A 19,677-nucleotide genomic window follows, 5' to 3' on the forward strand; every position below is an offset into this window, starting at 1 on the left:
AGGAGCTCTAAATAATTCATAGTGGTTTGTAATGTTATTTCCAAGGTATGACGTGTAGGAATTAATTTCAGAGTTGTCTTGGAGCTGGTTGGAGCTGGTAAGGAGGAATTGTGAGCCGGAGTATGGTGATACAGGACGAGGTATCACCTTGTAAGACTGTATTGGAAAATGGTTTAGATATTGCTGTGAATTGTCATCGCAGCATCAAATTTGAGATGGGGGTCCAGTTTATTCTCACAATAAAATAAACACAATGTTTGATAATTAAGAGAGGAGGCTCTTTCCTGATGTGCTGGATTAGTGTTGATAGGCATGTATACCTCCTGACAGTACGGGAGATCATGGGAATTTGGCAGGTCCTAGAATGATAGACTTTTTGTAATTAAATCTCATTTAACTGAGCACCTAAATCATCTTGTATTCTGGGATCACCCATTCCCAATTTAGCATAACAATAAACGCCCATCTGCGTGTAGCAGAAACCCAAGGATTGCGTAAACCGTAAAGCGAGCTCGCTCCAGTTTATGAATTATGATGGATTGAGCAGTTGCCGTGGCAACAGTTTGTTCTAATTGTGATACATTAGTAGCAACAAGAATTGGATGGCTCAAGTCGTTTAGTTAATTAAATGCGAACTTGGACAGATCTGAAGGAGTAATAGAGAGAATTAACACCTACTAGTGCACACCTATAAAACGTAAACGATTTGTCTGAAAAAAAAAAAAATCCCAAAGCGTTTCTATGTCCTTGACGTGTCTCTCCTGGCGGTATGGTGGTACAGGACGAGGTATCACCTCGTTAGACCGTGTTTTCCTGCGAGATGGGGTCTGGTTTATGGTGAAGCACTTGCTGAGTCACGGCGCAAGGGGCCGGGGAAGCCCGTGGTCTGGATCAGGGCAGCGCGGGCCCGCGGCGGGGGACAGGGGTTGTGATGGGATGGGCTGGCACAAAACCTTTCTGTGTTCACACGAAGGTGTTTGGGCATCAGGGAGAACCCAACCTTGTTTTCAGAAAGGAACATGCTGGGGTTTGCTGGCAGAAGTTGTCAGCAGCCATGCATGGGTGAAACTGGCGTGGGGCTTTGGTGCCCTCCCACCTCCTACCTCTGAAATCCCTTTTTGTTTGATTGTTTGGGTTTTTTTGGAGGGGGGCAGAGTGGGAGTTGAGTTTTGGGTGTTGTGTTTTATTTTTAATTGAGGATGGAGAGATCTCAGTACATTGCTGCCACTGCTAAGACAATACACTTTGAACTTTGACCATTCTGCAGTTCTGGAGGAATGCAGTCTTTTGGGAACCGATATATCAAAACAGAATGAAGACGATTTGGGACTCCCTGTGAACCTTCCTGCCCCTGAGTAACCCTGGTGGGGTCACACTGCAGGACAGGGGCTCCCATCCTCGGGAACAGCAGAAACTTTTCCTCAGAGACCGTGGAAGTGGAGATGATGTGGAGAAGCCCGTAGGCTTTGGCTGCTGCACGAGTCCTGCCCAGGTGACAGCCCAGGCATCGCTTTTCCAGCTGCTCTCTGGAACACTCTCATCCTGCAGTGTTTCTCTTTGCCTGTAGATGTTTTTGAGATATTAGACTCCATCAAAATAGCCATGTGTCCTCAGGTAACTCATGGAAAAGGAAAATTTTTATTTGTTTGTTTTGTTTTGTTTTATTTTTTTCTTTAATACAGGGATTTATTTTTCTTTATTTTGCCAGAGTTTAAATTCACAATGATGACTGGTCAGGAATGAAGGTTTTGCTGCCTTATCCTCGCATGAATCCAACCATTCTTTTAAGCAGCTCTACCACACTCTTTGTTCACTTTTGCACTTTAGAAAATAAAATAATTTTCATGCTAATAGATAAATCAGAACTCAGTTAAAGTAACTGACTGGCTAGAATTGCAGACTGATCTTTGGACTTTCATGCAACCTTTAGATCCCAAAACACACTGAAACTGCGTGGCCGCATACGCACTCTATGCAGCACTGTGATAGTGTTGTTAAATAGAAAGGACGCTTCCAGCCAGAACAACTTTGTTTCTAAATAGCAGAAGCAATATGTAAATGCTCTGGTTTAAATAATAATTACATTATAATTTAAAAAGTCAGCAAAAAGTTGGTTTGCTTTATATATATATATATTTGTCAGTGCTTTTTAATAACCAGTGTTCTACTCGAAAGGTCTTTAAAGAAAAGTAATATGTGTAGGATTAGTCTTTTTCTTCCCCACTCCTTCGCTGACACCAGCTTGCACTTTGAATTCCCCTGAAGGTCTCCAAGCAGAATTAGATTTTACTTTGTATGCAAATATATGGAATATATTCTCAGCATAGGCCTGGGTCAAACTTCACTGACACGGGAAGATTCCCATTGACTTTTCTGGGGTTTGTGGCAGGGCCACAGTGATGGAGGAAATGAGTTGACCGCAATTAGCATTGGAACGGGCAGGGCTGTTGCCATAGTTCAGTTCTTAGATGTGTTAGATGGGCGAGATATTTCTTCTGGGGTTGCTTTGGGCTTTTGCACACCAGCTGCTCTCGTGCAGGGGAATACTTGGTTTCTTCAACAACCCACATGGAAGGGTTTGGTGGAGACCTCCTTCCCTGCAGCTGGGTGGAGCCTGCTCTGAGATAAAAGGTGAGGTAGGGACAGAACGAGTGTGTACATGAAATAGATGCTCCCAGAAATTAATACTCTCGAGCCAGTAGAATTATGAGGAAATCAAATAAATTCTCCAGAAAATGTTCCCAGACCTGGCGATACAAGTGAAATAACTATCCAGTGGTTGTGTAGCATGGCAGCATGTTACATCAGTCTTATTTGGGTGCAACCTTATAGAAATCTCGTTGACAAATCAAAAGAGAGTATCACCAATGTGTATGTTTGAATTATGTAATTACTAAAGATACTACATCCAGCTGTGGAGGAGAGTAAGTCTTGTCCTAGGAGGGCCAGAGGATTTTTATTTGGAGAGGGGATGGTTTGGGGTATTTTTTTTTGTAAGGCTGGTGTGTTAGTAGATCAAGGAGGTTCAGTTGCTGAAGAGAGTGTATGTAAAGGGAATCTATTAACTGGACTGTCTCAGAAAAAGAGCAATTTTATTTCAGAGAGTGCCTTCCAACTGGGTGAAAGTGACTGGATATAAATAAAACATTCATATGGCTGTATTGGGGGAGACAAAACTGAAGGTGAAAGGACAGAAAAAATTTTGAAACTCGCTCTGTAAAATGAATCTTCTGTGTGAATCCCTGCTTTTCATTAGGAGCATAGCATGGGCTGAAATACCTTCTTTTTTTTCCTTGTTAAGACTCTGAATTGGCAGCTCAGGAAAACCTAGCCTCCACAGAGCAGGATCGGCACAGGCACCATGAGTGCATGTTGTCCTTTCCAGCTCCATTGGAACCTCCAGTCAAACCTGGAGAAACATCCTCATGGAGAGCTGCTCTGCAGTGCTGGCAGAGATTGGCCCCTCTTCTAAGGCTGGTTTGGGGCTTGACATTTTTCTTTTCCTTTTTTTTTGCAGTATTAGCTTATTAGACTTCTGTGTGTGATTATGAAACTATAAAAATGCTTATATTTATTTTGGATTGTAAATTTAATTTTGCAAGACCTGAATACACTAGATGAAAGGGCTGCTTGCCGTCACAATATAAGGCTGATTTACCGTGCAATAGAAATGAGCAAAACTGCAAAACCTAAAATGGGTAACAGCATATAGTGGGGAGAAAACCATTAGGGCATTTGCGCCTCTCTTATTTCCAGGCTATGAATAATTTTGGCAATATTTTTCAGCGCTGTCAAGGCAAAGCAGCAGTTCGTATCAGCTGCATTTGCAGACGTTTCATTGCCATGACAACCTTGTGCAGATACATGAGCTGCTGTCGATTGTCAAGCTGGTCGTCAGTTGTGACCTGCAGCTTGACAAAGGGGCCTACCTGCATAATACAGACCTTGTTATCTCATTTGCCCGCACTGATAAAAATATACTAAGTGTAAAGAGCCAACCTGTGAACTAAAGGCTGTTTTATAAGCTGCTGCTGTCTCTGGGTTTCTGTCTTGCTTTTCCTTAGAGGGCAATTCTTCACATTTTGAGATGCTTCATGCCTTGCCTTTCTCATGCAGCTTCCAAAAGGCTCCATGTAGCTCCATGCAAAGGCTGGAGGAGAAACTTTTGACCCTTCTGGCATGCGCATCCCGATAAATTATTGCAATGAGGTCGGAATATGTTTACCTTGGCAGATATGTTTTCATCTTCAGCACACAAGATCCGTGGGGAGGTGCACACCGTGGTGCTCCTGGAGTTTTTTAGTCCTTCTGTGCTCCTGAGTGCCCAACATGCAGCACCTCTGAAGGGCCGTGGCTTCCCCAAAGCCCAAAGGCTGTGTCTGCAAGACAGATGGCCTGTGGCAAGGAAAGGTTAAGCTGTATGCCCAGAAATACAGGATCACTAATCACTTCTTTGATGCTGTAAGTTGTGTCTTTAAACTGACTGAAGAGAAGGTCAGTAGAAGTTTTGCTGAACAAATGCATACTTCAGTGCTGATAGAAAGTTTACTCCCAACCGAGAAGATCTGCTCCTAGATAAATGGAAAGGTCATTCAGTTACTTTTCCACATTTATTTGTGCTTTCTGCATAGAGAAAGAAACAGTGCTAGAAGATCTTCTGTGGAGGCAAATCAAGTTAGCCAGTTCATGCACTGGAGAAGAGAAATCGGTCATGTTGGTGCTCTGACTGCGGGTAGGAGAGACCTGCAGCACCTTGCACCTCTGCTCCGATCACACATAGCCAACAGTTTGTATGGTGCTCCTATGGGCCGCACTACTACAACAATGCTAAAATTAGGCGTATTTTATTTATATGCAGGTGTTGCTCTGCTTATATGGCATCTATGTAGCCTTACCCAAGGCAATGTTGTAAGGACATGAACATTTTTCCTTCACCAGAGGAAAGTAACATCTAAGAAGAAATGAAAATGAGATTTACTTGCTAATTATTATTCTGAAGCTTAATTTTTTTAGCATTTGAGAAATTAGCATGTGTTATTAGCGTGCTTCAGTGGTTATTTCAGGTAATTTGTCGTTTTAGTCATTTTGTGTTCCCCTGCGAATCCAGCCGTACATGAAAGCTGTAGCTCCTGGGCCATGCCCTCATCACAAAATGGTGCTCCGACCCCACTCTGATCACTCTTTCAGCAGGACATCGCGTGGCCTCAGGCAGCTGACACTTTGCAGGTCTGTACTTCTGTGCCTCAAAAGTCTTTGCGCTTGGTGCATCGTCTGATACAGGAGCACCAATCTGTGGTGCAGTTTTCTTAAGAGATTTTCGCTGCATGTTTAAGTGTTGGAGCTCCAGTGATGAACGTTGGGCAGATCTTCACTGGCAGTGTGGGACAGGCTCCACCGTGGCCATATTTAAATGCTTCCTCTTCATTTTCTCCAAACTTTGGGGTTTTTACCCCAGGGAAAGGCGTCTCCAGAGAGATAAACCGAAACATTGCTTCAGGTTTTCCTGTCACGAGTGATAAACACCTCTTTTGGTCTGACAGAGACCTCTTCTAAGAACATTTAATTTCTTAGTCTGGTGATTAGAGAGGTTTAACATAACATGCTATCAGCATAAGATTAAACATCTAAAGTTGTGTTTTAAAAAAGAACTGTTTTCTTCTTCTTGAACTATTTATTACCACCATGTATCCTGAATGTCTGCAAAGTAAAATTCTAGAAAGCTAGGCAACTCCTCTGAGTGAGTTTCTTTGAAATTGTTTTGTTATGCATGACAATTCATGAGAGCCATAATATTTTTAGTTCCCCCCATCTACTTGCCCATCTATATGTTTACTTATACACACATTAGTTTGCAGTTTGTTTGTCGTTTTATAATCAGTACCTTCCACTGAATACGCATTCTTGCTTATTCCTCCATCTAGCATAAATAGAATTGTCTTGAAATTGTTTGGTTTGAGTTTATTTTCTATTCCAGAATACATCAATAATTTAAGAAAAATTGCGAGATAGCTTTGCCCTCGTGTTCACTTAGCAAATATTTGGTAAGGAAAAATTGTAAGCCTGGCAAGGCTTCCTGGTATCTACCTGGCAATATTTGATCCTCAAGATATTTCTGGGAAGTTCAGGGCCTCGCAGTGACCATTTCTGCAGTGCTGGCTTCCCACCGGATGGCCAGCATGTCCCTAGTGGGGTGCTTTTTAATACATCTGCAAATTTTCTCTTGAAAATTGAGGGTAAAGGTGACAATTTTGGTAATTGCAGGTGTTCTATTGCCTGAAGAGAGTCAGTTCATGGTCATACCTTCTCAAATCCCAGAATTCAAGGTGAGGGTTTGAGCATGCCCGGCTCCTGGCACCAGCCTGTGTTCCCCCTTGCCCGGAGCCCTCCCGAGGTGGCCGCTCATCCCACGGCTGCGGGGACATCCCTGCTGCGGAAACGGGACCCAGTGCAGGGCCCTGTACACACACTAGCCTACAGGGATGCAGCCACGGCCATCAGAGGATCCTCACTTTATTTGCTCAAAATCTCAAACTGAGTATTGCAGGGTTGGTTTTTTTTTCTCCTTTTACATTGAATTATTCAGTAGTTGAAGTGAGTAAAATTAAAGATTTCTAGACTAGTGATGTTTGGAATATAAGAAGGATAGCAAAATCTATTTCATTTGAACTCTAATCTCTGGTCATGTATAAAATGAATAAAATGCAATAAGTGTGGAGAAATATGATTTATAACAGCAGTTGAAGCCTGGCACTGAATACCCTAAAATGCCAAGATTGTATGTCAGTCAATTTAGCAGTGCAGCGGTGAAGGTGAAGGATGAAACGAAGGCTTTCTCTTTTTTTTTTTTTGTTTGGAAAAAGTGACAGATGAAGAATTATTTCTAGCTCAAAAAAGCTAAGTGCTCAGCCAGTGAGAGAGGGAAAAGCCATTATTTTAATAATAGAAGTTGGGGATGTACATTACTTCTGTTGCACTTTGTGTTTGTCTCTTTTAGTGATGTGTAACTTATTTTATAGCTATTATAACAAACACTAATGTCAAGCAAGAGAGATTAGGCAGTTCTGAGGATTGATAATGGGATTTCTTGAGCTATTCGCTTCTGTCTGGGCTTGAAATACAGCCAAACTCAGCTGTGACTGAAATTTTTTATCACCTGAAGCCCCTTTAGTGACCCAAGTGAAATGATTTGGTGGGTCTTGGGATGTTCCTGTTGTGGGCAGACATCAGTGGTGAAGATGAATGGACCTTGCTTCAGATGTTACTGTCCTTGCAAGAAGATCGGTTTGCTGGCACATCCTTCCGTGCCAAATTTCTACTTCAAAGAGACAATGAGATTCAGAAATCCTCGTAAAGTCCGTTCCAGGGAGTCACCAGTTCAAAACAACTTTAATCCTTTGTTGACTTAAGCCAGAGCCATCACTGTTCATTTCTTGGCTGAGCAACTCCCCGGTGATTCCAAGTAGTTCCTGGGCATCTTTATTGTCTTTGTAACTGATACAGAAAGTAGAGACAGCATTTTTTTCTAGTGGATGTGGAATCTCTGCTGAATATAGTCTGTATAAACCATTTGACTTGTGGGATTGTCTTTGATACTGCTTCAATTTCTCTTTTAGCCATTTGATGGCCTTTGAAAGCAGCAACATGCTCTTCCATCGTTGCTCTGTCCAATTACCTAAATAATTTAATTTCCTTCTAGATAAGCTGCTAGGGTTTCTCTCACAGGCTGGAGAGACAAAATTCCTCCTCCTGCTGCATCTGCATCATAACCCTCAGGGTAAGTGCTTTAACATTTGGTATTTTGAATTATCATTCAAGTTATGGATATAATCCATAAATATTTATTTTTTTCTGATGTATGCAAATTCTTTGCATAAGGAGGTTCCTATTGTAAGGGAAGAAGCTGTATAAAATATTTAGCTCGAATAGATAAAATCTATTTAAGATACATACATCATCTTTACTCTGCACGTTTGCCTGCGAAATGCAAGCTGAAAAACTAGATGTGTTGTGTGCTCTTAGGACATGAAAATTTAAGTTGGCTTTGACAGTGTGACATTAGAAAGAACAGTTTTATAGTGCAGGCAGAGAGAATTGGAAATTAGTCCTTTTAGAGCTGTTTACTGCCTTACTGTCTGCCTTCGCGTTTGGCCTCTGCAGGTGGTAATCTTTCAGAATATGACCCCAATTTTCCCTTTGGTATGCTAAGCCTCCTGCTGCTAGAAACACATTGCAACATAATTCATCACGCCCATTACCTGCATAACTCTGGTGTATAATGTTTTATTTGCCAAGCAAGTAACCACCAGGAGCGGTGGACGTGGTGCCGTTTGTAAGCACATCCGAGGGCTTATCAGCGTTTTCGTGCTCCTGCTCCCAGAGTGGTACCTGTGCATCCGTGTTTGTCATGTTTTACCGTATCGTAAGGAGGGAGCGAGATCCCATCTGGCATGGTTGTGACAAGGGGAATTTCATGGCTCTGGGCATGTTCTTCTCCCAGACCTCTGTACTTCATGATGGGTCTTAGAGCAGCTTTTCAGAACATCACAGGCTGTCGTCAGGTGGCCAGAAATACCAGATCAGACATCAAAGCTTGCTTTGGCATCAGTGGTTTCTTCAGGCGGGGGGGGGAGCCCCTGTCCCTAGCACAGCTGTGGTTACTCTGCAGGTCACCTTTGCTGTTCGCAGTGATGGTGCTGCTTCCCGTGCGCACCCGAGAAGCGGCTGTTCTCCTCGCTGTGAGCTGGGGTGAGAGTCATCCGTCCTCCTCCCCCTTTTCCTCCTCCTCCGCAGGTGCCGGAGAGGGGACGGAGGTGATGGTGGGGCCTGGGGACACTGGCACACAGAGTGCTGGCCGTGAACATGGACGTTTCAGACCTGAACAATTAAGGTAGCTGTGAGGGATTTACACTTCTGTTTAGAAATGCTCTTCATAGGAACTTGGTGGGGGTCCTGCAGTGAGGCGGGCTTGGAGCTACGATGGTGACATCTCCACGAACATCCAGCTCCTTGATTTGATTTTGATTTTGCCCTCAGCAAGTCATTCTTTTAGATGCTTCCATTTGAGGCATTCTCGGTTTGTTGCTATGAATACTGACCATGAAACTTCAGTTAGTTGATGTCGTGGAGCATCGTGGCTATGGGATGGCACCCGTGGAAGTCCCCGTGTGAGCCCTTGAAGCAATGTACCATGCAGGGACTGCTGCCTTTCCAGGGGGTCCTGCTCCATTCTAAGGGCTCTCCTGGTAAAGTAGAAAGATCTTTACCTCTCTGCAAGTATTTTTTGAAGCTGGTGCATGTCAAAGAGAAGACCATATCAGTGAAGTAGGTCGCATTGCCTCGTTGAGGTTGACAGAAGCACGTGTTTTGCCACGGGTTGAAAGGATGCCTGAGGCCGTGTGTTGTGCAGAGCACACAGCAGCGAGGGTGTGTGCACGCTCCTGTTCGTGTCAGCTGTTGTACCCCCAGGGATTGCTGGCCAGTGAGCTCTTCAATCTGCTGTCATTGCCCAGCCCCAACTCCACACCACGTGTTGCATTTACTGCTCCCATGGCAGCAGGCAAAACTGAATTTTAATCCCTCCCAGATCCAGAGCAGAACAGGGCAGCAGAGAATGGTTATTTGTAGTCCTCAAAGCCAACATGTACAGAAGTAATTCTTACACTGAGTCCCCTGTGTCTTTACTTCTCCAGGACAACTGAATATTGTCATTAAATATAATGCTTCCTGCTAACAGCCACTTTGCTTTTGGTCACCTTTGGCAATGAAACTGTGGAAATTTAGCTGATGAGTTGATGTTGCAGTGTATATAACATGCAAGGCTTGGCTAATTTCACGAAGAGATTAATGCCATTTTGTTTCCTGCTTCAACGGTGGCGATTCTTCAAATCCAAATCTTTTCCCAGCTCCCCCCTTCTTCTCTTAATAGGCATAATAATTGTCTGCGGTTAAATGGATGAAAGAAACTCACCAAGGCACACAGTGTTTTTGTGATGATCTATCAGTTGCTACTTCTGTAGTTTGTTTTGAACTCTAAATTTCTAAGGACAAACGCAGAGATTACATCTAAAAAAATGCACAGAACAGTCTGTGATACTTAGTCACTTTATTATTAAAAAAAAAAAAAAAAAAAAAAAAGCACCTTTAAAGGCATATGAACCTGTTGGAAGAGTTGTATTAAACAGCCCTGACAAAAAAATAAAATACTATTTAAAGGCAAAATTTTTCTCCCTGCCTGTGTGAGAAGGTTTTCTTCTTACAGAACTCTCCGCTGTCCTGCTGTGGTGTGCGGTTCCAGGCTGGGGCTTCAGGCCCTGAATCATCTCTTGGCACCACAGAGCTGCCAGAACATCAATATTTTCACCCCTGTCACTGGATTTCAGCGCTGTGCCGATACGAGCTCTTGCTTAGTGAGCGCCAGCAGACAGCTGATGACTTCTTGAAAGAGTGAGACATGATTGTTGTTATTGGCTGTAAAAGAAAAATAATTTGGGGAGCTACTTTCCAAACTTTAATCTTCTTTACTTTCATATCTCCAAAGGAACTGTGATGTTACTATGTGGGTACTTACTGTTCCTGTGGAACTATTTTTGGTTTTCCATTACACTGAAATGTATCCACAAAGTTAACCTGCATTTTTTTTCCAGTCTGTCAGATGTAATATTGTGAAAATTTCCAAAGGATGCTAACTTAATAGACCAACTATTTTCAGTGATGAAAGCCATCCAACCTCAGGATGAAGCTCCTTGTCGAGCTGCAGGACAAACATGGGGTTTAGCTTGGAAAAAAAGGGAAAAAAAAAAAAAAAAAAAAAGAAATCTTATAGGGCTGCATGCGTGCCCCAAAGCCTACACACCCGACACACCACAGGTTTCCCCGTGAGCCGGGGAGGTGCAGCCCGGCCGCAGCTCAGACCAGGGTGTTCGTGAGCAGTGCCTGTTGGATAAGCCACCCTAGTGCTGTCAGCCTGCGAAACAACCAGCCATTAAAGGGAAATTTTCTGAAACTAAAATCCCATCATTTCCTTCAGTGTCACCTTTCGTATAATTACTAAGCACAGAATTTATAATTAGATGGTATGACTGATTCTGTGACATTCCCGTAGACATTTCACAAAGGCTATTTGCGTGCCTTGCTATTTTGTACAGTAATAACTGCAATCAGCATAACTACTATGATTTGTTTATCAAACGTCCCTTGGGTAGCATCCGTTGTCATTTGTAAAACTTCGTGAGCATCGCGATTTACATACCGTTGCCTGTCTCACGTTGCTGTTGAGTTGTGTTCCTGCGGCACCGCTGACGCTCACCTGCGCAGAGGAGCACGGTTGTCTTCCACACGCTGTGAAGAGTACACACCAGACAGTACAACAGCACAGATAGATAGGCAAAGTTCTGTAAGAATCTTACAAATAAAATAGGCATTATATCTTCATGACAGGGACCAAAGGGTATCCTTACTGAGCAATGGAATTAACAGGTTGAAAAGTGAGGAGAAAAGAGCTTATTAAATAATCATCCGTGAACGAAGAGAGTCCTGAGGCACAAGCACGTGTGATCATGGAGCTGAGGGCTCCATCGTAGTGCCTGGGTACCAGAAGACCAAATTAAAGTAGCACGGGGAACCCTGGTTTGACGTTACGTCGCTTGACTGCTTTAGGTTGCAACTGTTAGTGTTTGTCATAGAGTGCATGTGTTGTCCTGCGCAAGTATTTTTTGCCTATAAAATATTCATATGCCAGAAAAGTATGATGAACTACTGATATAGTGTGGATTATATTAATACCATTAGGAACAGCAGGTTAGAACAGCGGATAAGTGGTGCAGTCCCTGTCTCTCATCTATTAAGTGACCTCCTGCAGCTGGAAATCTTTGTCTTTTAGATCGTTTGCCAGATGTTTGCCCCTTTTGTCCAAAATGCTGGAGCCTGGCATCCACAGGGTGGAGGTTTGTGGTGGTTGAGTTTTTTTTTTCCAAACTAACGTTTGCTTAAAAGAAAGGGAAACCGCTTTCCCTAAGCTCTGCTAAAACCTTCTAATCTAGGAAAAGAGTTGGTTATTTTTTTTTTTTTTTTTTCAAACTGCTCTATTCTCCAAAGGGCACTGCTAAATGACAGCTTGAGCAGATTATGATGCTTAAAAGGATGGGGATGGAGGCAGGGGTCCTGGAAGTCGTCAGCAGATAAGCTTCGGGGCGGCGTGGTATTATCTGCAGTTGAACTGGTACCATCCAAGTGAAGAAAGCGAGTGTGTGTCTGTATCCACAGGAGCTGGAGGCGGGAACCCGGGATGTGCATGGGCTACTGGAAAGCCTCAGTGGGGCATGAAAAGAGGATTATTGAGCTAGCTTGGTAAAGAGAGCTGACAGGACTGCTCCACACGTAATATTTTCTATTTCTTAGACACTAGAAGCGCACAATTATTGTGGAAAGACATGGTTGCCTGGGTAAAGTTGCCATTGCCCAAAACGTCCAAAAATCCAGCTGTCGAAGGGAATGAGAACGGAGTTTGCTTTTTGGGGTTTCTTCCAGCTGAGGGCACGGTGCTGCCCAAAGAGGGGGGGTCACACTGGAGGCACTTTGCCCCCACGCAGGGCTGTGGCCGCAGCCTGTGCCACGCGGAGCCTCGCCTGGCGGAAGGGTCCCCAGAAGGAGGCCAGAAGCTGCTGGCTCTTCAGCCTCTCTTGAATTAGCGTAGTTTGAGGGGTGCTTTGTGACTGGAGGTTTTTGTAGAGTGCCATCGGCCCCGGGTCCTGGCTGCAGGCCGCCGTGCTAACAGCCGGTGTTGCCGTACCAGAAAGGCGACGCAGCCCCTTGCAGCGGTTTGGGTGACAAATGGCCAAGACCTGGAGGTAGAAGGCCAGTGGTCCTTCCTAAACAAAGCCAATTTAAAGTCAAAGTACATGAAACGCAGGTTTCCCTGGAAAACAGATACTTCCCTTTTTTTATTCACCTTTAAAATGATGTGGTAACTTCGGTGGGTAGGGGCATCCGACACTAAAATGGCTGAGAACACATTTAAGTCTTTTGGCTTTCCGTATTTTTGCAAACATATAAAGCAGTGGAAGCTAATTTTATTTTTTATTAAAAGATGTTTCTCGTTCTTATATTTGCACAACATAATGTAGAGAATGAGATTAAATCTTCAGATGACCTGGAAGAGTCTTCTGGGAGATTTATAAACTGTCTACTTCATATGTAAGAACGTTTGTTTTAATTCGCATATAAAACTGAGATAAATTGGTTTGTGGTAACACAAGTCCAAAAATATCTCGAGTTACCACTTTATTTCCATATTACAAAATAACACAATTCACTGCATAATTAGAAAGCTGAATTAGCTAAAAGGAGCAGTTGCTCCTGATTAGACTGTGAATACAAAGCGTTAGCCTACAGAAAATATTTCTGACTCCTAAAGAGACTTTGCTAAGGTCTGCAGCTGTAAATTCAGTTATTATGTCCCAGCAGTTGGAAATCTATCCACTGGGTTAGCAAAGACCAAAAGGCCTGATCCTGCAGCGCCTTACTTCTGATAATAATCCTAGCTCATGCGGTGTCATCCATTGATATAATTTGTTCTATAAAAATTGCTGGTTATTAGATGTGTGTATTCAGGACCAGTCTAATTTTCTCTCAAGGTTTTGAAGGTAATTTTTGTCATTTGCATGAATAAAGTAAGAATCTGGAAAACATAGAAATCTAAAATTCAAATGGAAATCACTTATGTAAAATAAATTATAAAATCTAGGTGCCTTTGCATGTGAATGATAGATAACCTTAGGGCTGCGTTTTCTCCAATGCACTGCTTCAAAGTCTGATGCATTTATAATGGCAGCGTGTTAAGTTTAAATTAAAAATTGTCAAAATTCAGAGTCTACTTGAGAGAGGAGAGAGATGTGAGTGAGGATGACCCTCCAGAATGACTTGGTCCTTAAGTCGCAGCAACCGTGGCTTCAAACCCTCCATGGGAGTGGGCTTGCGGGGATCGACACAGCACTGTTTTCAGAAAGCTTTGATTTCCACTGGCGATACTTGGTTCAATCCCCATTCTCATTCATGTCAAGCTAGAGCATCTCTCACTAAATCTGCATCTTAATTTCTTAATTTGATCTCAGGTTTGGAAACTACAGGCTTCACCAGCCAGCTGTAAAAGGCATGCATGAATTATTAGACTCCCATTGTCGGTTGAATCTTACCCTTCGTATTTTAAGTCAGCCATTTGCATTCATCTAAAATGCTTTCAGAGAGTTTATCAGAAGAAGTGAAATAAGAAATGAAATAGTTTCATGTAAACTGCATTTTTATGTTTGACTGGTAAAACCACAAAGCAGAGATAAAATACATAAAACTAAGGCTCTGCATAATAAGCGTATCTATTAGTTTCCCTTATCTTTATAAAGCTCCCATTTGTCATGAGAAGCATTGTGTGTCACTCATCTTGCCTTGTTCTACAAAAGCTCCTTTCTCCAGTTCCTTTTATCTCCTGTCAGCATTTGCAAGGTAGGAAACTTTGCTGGTGTGGTGCTGCAGAAGACCCCCTTGACTAAATATTCGCTTAACTTTCAACCCCTTAATAACAGAAGGAAATAAAAATTAATACCTGTTACGGGCACTCTGCTGGCTGCAGCTTTTTTTGCCACCGCAGCAGCCCAGGATTAGGGGAAAACGTTGGGTGAAGCCGTGCCCGGGGTAAGCCACCTGCACCCCAGGCCAGGTCCGCACGAGTGTAGCCCACGGAACACGACGTCGGGGACGGTGCTGGCCGAAGCCGCCCTCTGCTCTCGGGAACAATCTCCCGCGACACCACGGGGACCCTGCGCCCAACCGCCCGAAACACCCGTGTCAGGAGCGGCGGCTCGGGGGCTGCTGAAGGACTCCAGAGGTAGATTTTGGCCGGGATCTGGTTGTTCCCGCGGAAGCACAAGCCCATCGAATGCGGTTACCCGGCTCCAGCGCAAGAGGAGGTGGCCGCGGCGCGGGCTGTGGGTCCGGCTCCAGAGGAGCTGAGCAAACCCTTCTTCTCTTGCTGTGCACCTTCTTCGCCTGTTCTTCTCTTTTTGGAAAGAAACGTTAGTATTGCGTATCCAACTCGTTGGGTGCTCCAAAATTCAGGAAATGCCATGCGTAGGTAACAAACACTTCTCCCGAGGACCCATTTGAAAACCTCTTGCTACATCGTGCTTTTAAAAGTAGCTCTTACTCAAAATGCATCTTTCCTTCTGCTTTTCTAGGATTTTGAGTCGCTGTCACACACAGTGTGTCTAAGACATATGTGTTATGAGCGTGGTGATATAAAGTTATTTTGCTTAACTGACAAGTTTATCAAAATTCCTATGGGGAGCTGTTGTTTTCCGTGCCAAAGAAGCAGTGGGATTTGGGTAGAGAAAATCTGTAATCAAACATAAATATGCTATTTCTATAGATGGAGCATAGACGACTAATGGTGTGTGTCAGGCTACACTAGTGTGCTGTTACCTTTTGGTTTTTTCTTTTTTTTTTTTTTTTTTTTTTTAATTTTCCATCCTGTGGTCCAAATTCCTGCTTTCTGTATAAAGGTTTTTTATATTCTCTAGGAAAGTGAATCAAGAATTAGTTGCAAAACATTACCGTGCATTTTCCACCATATGGCTACTTGAACAGATTTTCTGTGAACTCAAGTCGTTTGAGATAACTACTGATCAAAACACCGCCTTGAAGTACCGATACATCTTCTGTGTTTCTGACAGAGCTCTTCACTGACATAGATCTTTCTAACCTTGTAGCAATGTAGATCTCACTCAGTAATACTGCTTAGGAGGTATTCAGGGCCTGTCAGGTTTAGTTACATATCTTGTATATAGAAACAGAGATAATTCTTATTAAAATCATGCTACAGAGCTGCATCCATTTCAGACTAAACGAAAAGGACTGCAGCCATTATTTAAGCGAGCTTTCTTCCCAAGAATCAGCAGAGAGCTGTGTGGTCTGAATACAGAGCTGGAGATCAGGCAGACCCTCGGCATAACGCGATTTGTCAGGTACGCCGGCCGCAGCAGCTTCCTGCCCTTTAGAGCTGTTGGTACCTGCAGCTCCTACAGCAATTGCAGGAGCTCTTTATAAAATAGAAATAATAATCGTTTTACTTAGCAAGGATAAAAGCCAGTTGTAAGTTACAAGCACTTCGAAGATAAGGAGGGTATCTTCCTGTTTACCCTTCAGCCCTTAAATGTTATATTTAATACATTTAATTTCAAATTTTCAAAGAGCTATTAAATATATTTAATAAATATTTAAGTCTGTGTTGTTTATATCAATGCAATGCACTTGACCCTAATTGAGTACCAGCTGATTTATGTGAACATAGCTGAAAGGAGGATCAGCTCCAAGGGAAGCAAATGCATTGCAAGCTGTCTTCTCTTTTAACTGTTCTTTTAAGATAAATAGACACAGCGCTTATGTACATAGAAATAAAAGTATAGAGTATATATCTGTAGTGTAACAATGTTCAACTGCAAGGTACAAGGTGAGGAATAACCAGCCGGGCAGTAACTCTACAGCAAAGAGCAGCGGGCAACACCACTACCCGACTGCGAAAAATAAACATCGTGTTTCACAGCAGTGCGAGAAAATAAATTCAGAAAATAATCCCCCAGCGAGGAGGCTTCAGCGGAGCACCACCCTCGGTTTGGAGCACCGTGTTGGAAGCAGCCGCTTGACGGCAATATCCAGGTTAGGTGGAGACAGAAGGGCCTGAGGTCTTCCCAGTGGCTGAAGTTGGGAGAAATTACCCTGTTATCTGTCAAAGACCGAGGGGCAACGTGCTACCGTGCTGGTCTTTAAAGGTTCTCCAAAAGACAGTAACTATTTCGATATGTAGAAGGCGGTAGCAGAGGGCATGGTGGCTACCTGCTCCCCGTGCCACCGGGAGAGGACAATTAGCAGCTTCGTTCAGGTACAGACTGAACGAACGCGTTGGAGACCTCAGCACTTTGCAAGAGTTTGGTTAGGAGGCTGCGGAACCTTCATCGGAGGGTGCTGTGAGGACATGGGTAGACAGGGTCACCTGTCAGCAGTGCTGCTGGGGTGGGGTGGCTTCTTCTCGGGCAGGGGATTAGGTGAGGTGACCCCTTGGGCTCCCTCCCAGCCTCGAATGGTGCAGCTTGGCCCGGGGTGTCTTTTCACCAGAGGAGATGGGCTATGTGCCTGTGTCCTGACTTCGACTAAATTTCTGACAACAGCGGTGTCCTTCCCTTCTGATGATGAGTGAACAGAAACTGAGGAAGCACTTCAGTTTCTGCTTGTCGACCTCTGTATGGAGGCACATCCATGCACGGCACATTTTTTATTTTTTTCTGTAAGGCATTTTATTGCTTCCATGGTGCTCTTAATCACCGTAATAGCAACTGTTATTGTAGGTATGACTAGCAAGTCTGGAGACATTCATATTTTTCTAAATATGGGAATTTGGAAATACCTGGGTAGAGTCAGCATTTTACTCTGCCATTATATTTATTCATGGAGTTTTTCCATCAGAAATTCAGATTGATTAGCACTGAATAGGAAGAGCAGAGGAAATAATGCTCTGAAGAAATCACCCTCAACGTGTAATGAGTTTCCCATCTATATGGGTTTACTGTATATTTAAGTTTTGAAGAAGACCCACAGAGACTTTGCTCCCTCTTCAGCTCCCTCACACCTGTATTGTGCTGTCTCTGTGCCTTTTAACTGTGTAATCCTCTTAAGTCACAAGAATTGTTCTCATTTATCTATTGTGTCTTCTGAAAAGATAATAAGAAAAAGAAAGGAAAAAAAAAAGGCTTTTCTGCCCCGTACTTTGAATTCTTGTGGTTTCTTTGAATACTCATCTCACGGCAGCACCTGTTCCCTGACTTGCATATATACTATTTTTTCATAATAAGCATAGCTCAATGTCGTGAGCACACAAACCGTTGTGTATTCTCTGCAAAATTATTTCAATGAATTGTAGAGAATTAAAGTGTAGTAAAACCAAAGAAATCCCAACTTCTTCAAATTTTTTGTAAAAGTAAGACTTTTTTACTAACCTGTATGATTATAGTTCCTCTTCTATAACTTACAGTAGCCCTAAATTTAAACTTATACCAGCATTATTTCAATCCAAATCTGATCTTCACTCTTTAAATAAACAAACGGAAGCTATACCATAAGCATAGAGCAGAAATTGTATTGTTAAGGGTAATGAACGTTTCTAGCACTGAGGCTCTTGCTGGATCAGGTAGCTGACGTGTGTTGGACCTCACAGTGGTTTGCAGTGCAAAGGTCTCAGCCCACGTATCTTCGGTTGCAAACTCATTAAAAATTGCTTTTAAATGGTTACTTAACGTTTGAAATACTTCAGCCTTCTTCCCAGTCATCTTATTTGTAATAGTGTCTCATGTGTTGTGTCTCCTAGCTCTACATACAAACTACCACGCTTACAATATCCATGAACTTAAGTGCTTCAGTGGCCCTGGGGATGCTTTACATGCCGAAGGTGTACATCATCATCTTCCACCCTGAGCTAAACGTCCAGAAACGGAAACGCAGCTTCAAGGCTGTGGTCACAGCAGCAACCATGTCGTCACGGCTCTCGCACAAACCCAGCGACAGGCCCAACGGCGAAGCCAAAACGGAGCTGTGTGAGAACGTGGACCCAAACAGTAAGTACAGCTGATCTGTTCGTTGGCTGCCGGGGGGTTGGGAGGCATTGGCCAATATTTGAGGGTTAGGGTCTTCGTACTATTTGGTCCTCTCAGCTAAAGATTTTTGATGTCTCACATATATATATATATATATATATATTTATATTTATTTATTTATTTATTTAAAATTCTCTATTTCCTCCTCGCTTTTTTTGAGTTGCGCCAGTTGGCAGCAACCCCTCACAAAATGTTTAAAGTTGTGAGTAACTCCTCCTCCTTACCCTCCTCTGCGAGTGAGAGATCAGCAGCACGCTTGAGTTCTGGATCCTTCAGTCTGTGTCAAACTCAAACCTTCCTAACCCTGGCAGGTACAGTTTCCAGGATGGATGGAAGGTCAAATACCGAACTCATTGATAACTCTGCTAACCTGAGTTATAATTTTGTTTCTTGCAAAGATGTTTTGCAAAAATCTCACAATCCTTGAGGATTCCCATTTAAGGATTTTATCCGGTCCTAATGCAAATCTTGCCACGGATTTAAAAGGAAAATAGATCGAAATAATGCTTCCAGTTTCCTTAATGTGCATAGCATGGTATATTGTAGCATAAAATTACATACTGAGGCCATCAAATTTGATTTGCATTTGAATCTGGAAGGAGTTGAGGAAGGAGACAGCTGCACAACTTTGTAGCATATTGGAAAGGTTTAGGCATGTCTGCAGTTTTTATGAAAAACAGATCTGAATGTGGGGAAATGCCCTTTCCTTGCCCATGATCCGTTCATCCATTTGCTGCTGAAATCCCTGCCACTTCTTGTCTATTAACTGCCGTCTGAATATCTGCCTCAAAGCAGAAACTCTGCTGTCAAAGCAAAGTGGAAACAGCCAGCAAATTATTGACACAGCACTTTTCCTCCCTTTATTCACCCCCTGAGTATTTTTCTCTGGTGTCTTATCATGCAGGTATACAAAATATAACTGAAAAAACAAAATTTGTCTTTGGAAACTGAACTGTCTGAACTATGATTCTGACATAAGACAGTAAGG

At 43.0% G+C, this 19,677-nt stretch overlaps 1 protein-coding gene across 5 annotated transcripts in view; it reads left to right on the forward strand.

The window, feature by feature from the left end:
• GRM7 (glutamate metabotropic receptor 7) overlaps positions 1-19,677 on the forward strand; it is a 303,547-nt gene that overhangs the window by 252,115 nt on the left and 31,755 nt on the right. For all 5 annotated transcript variants that reach the window (XM_032995412.2, XM_032995409.2, XM_032995410.2 and 2 more), the window contains exon 9: positions 18,404-18,650. In XM_032995412.2, coding sequence (XP_032851303.2) covers positions 18,404-18,650 — 247 coding nt within the window. The remainder of the gene's footprint in view (positions 1-18,403; positions 18,651-19,677) is intronic.

The sequence above is a fragment of the Tyto alba genome, unplaced genomic scaffold (assembly GCF_018691265.1).
Source record: "Tyto alba isolate M040663 unplaced genomic scaffold, T.alba_DEE_v4.0 Super-Scaffold_3, whole genome shotgun sequence".
Lineage (NCBI taxonomy): Eukaryota > Metazoa > Chordata > Aves > Strigiformes > Tytonidae > Tyto > Tyto alba.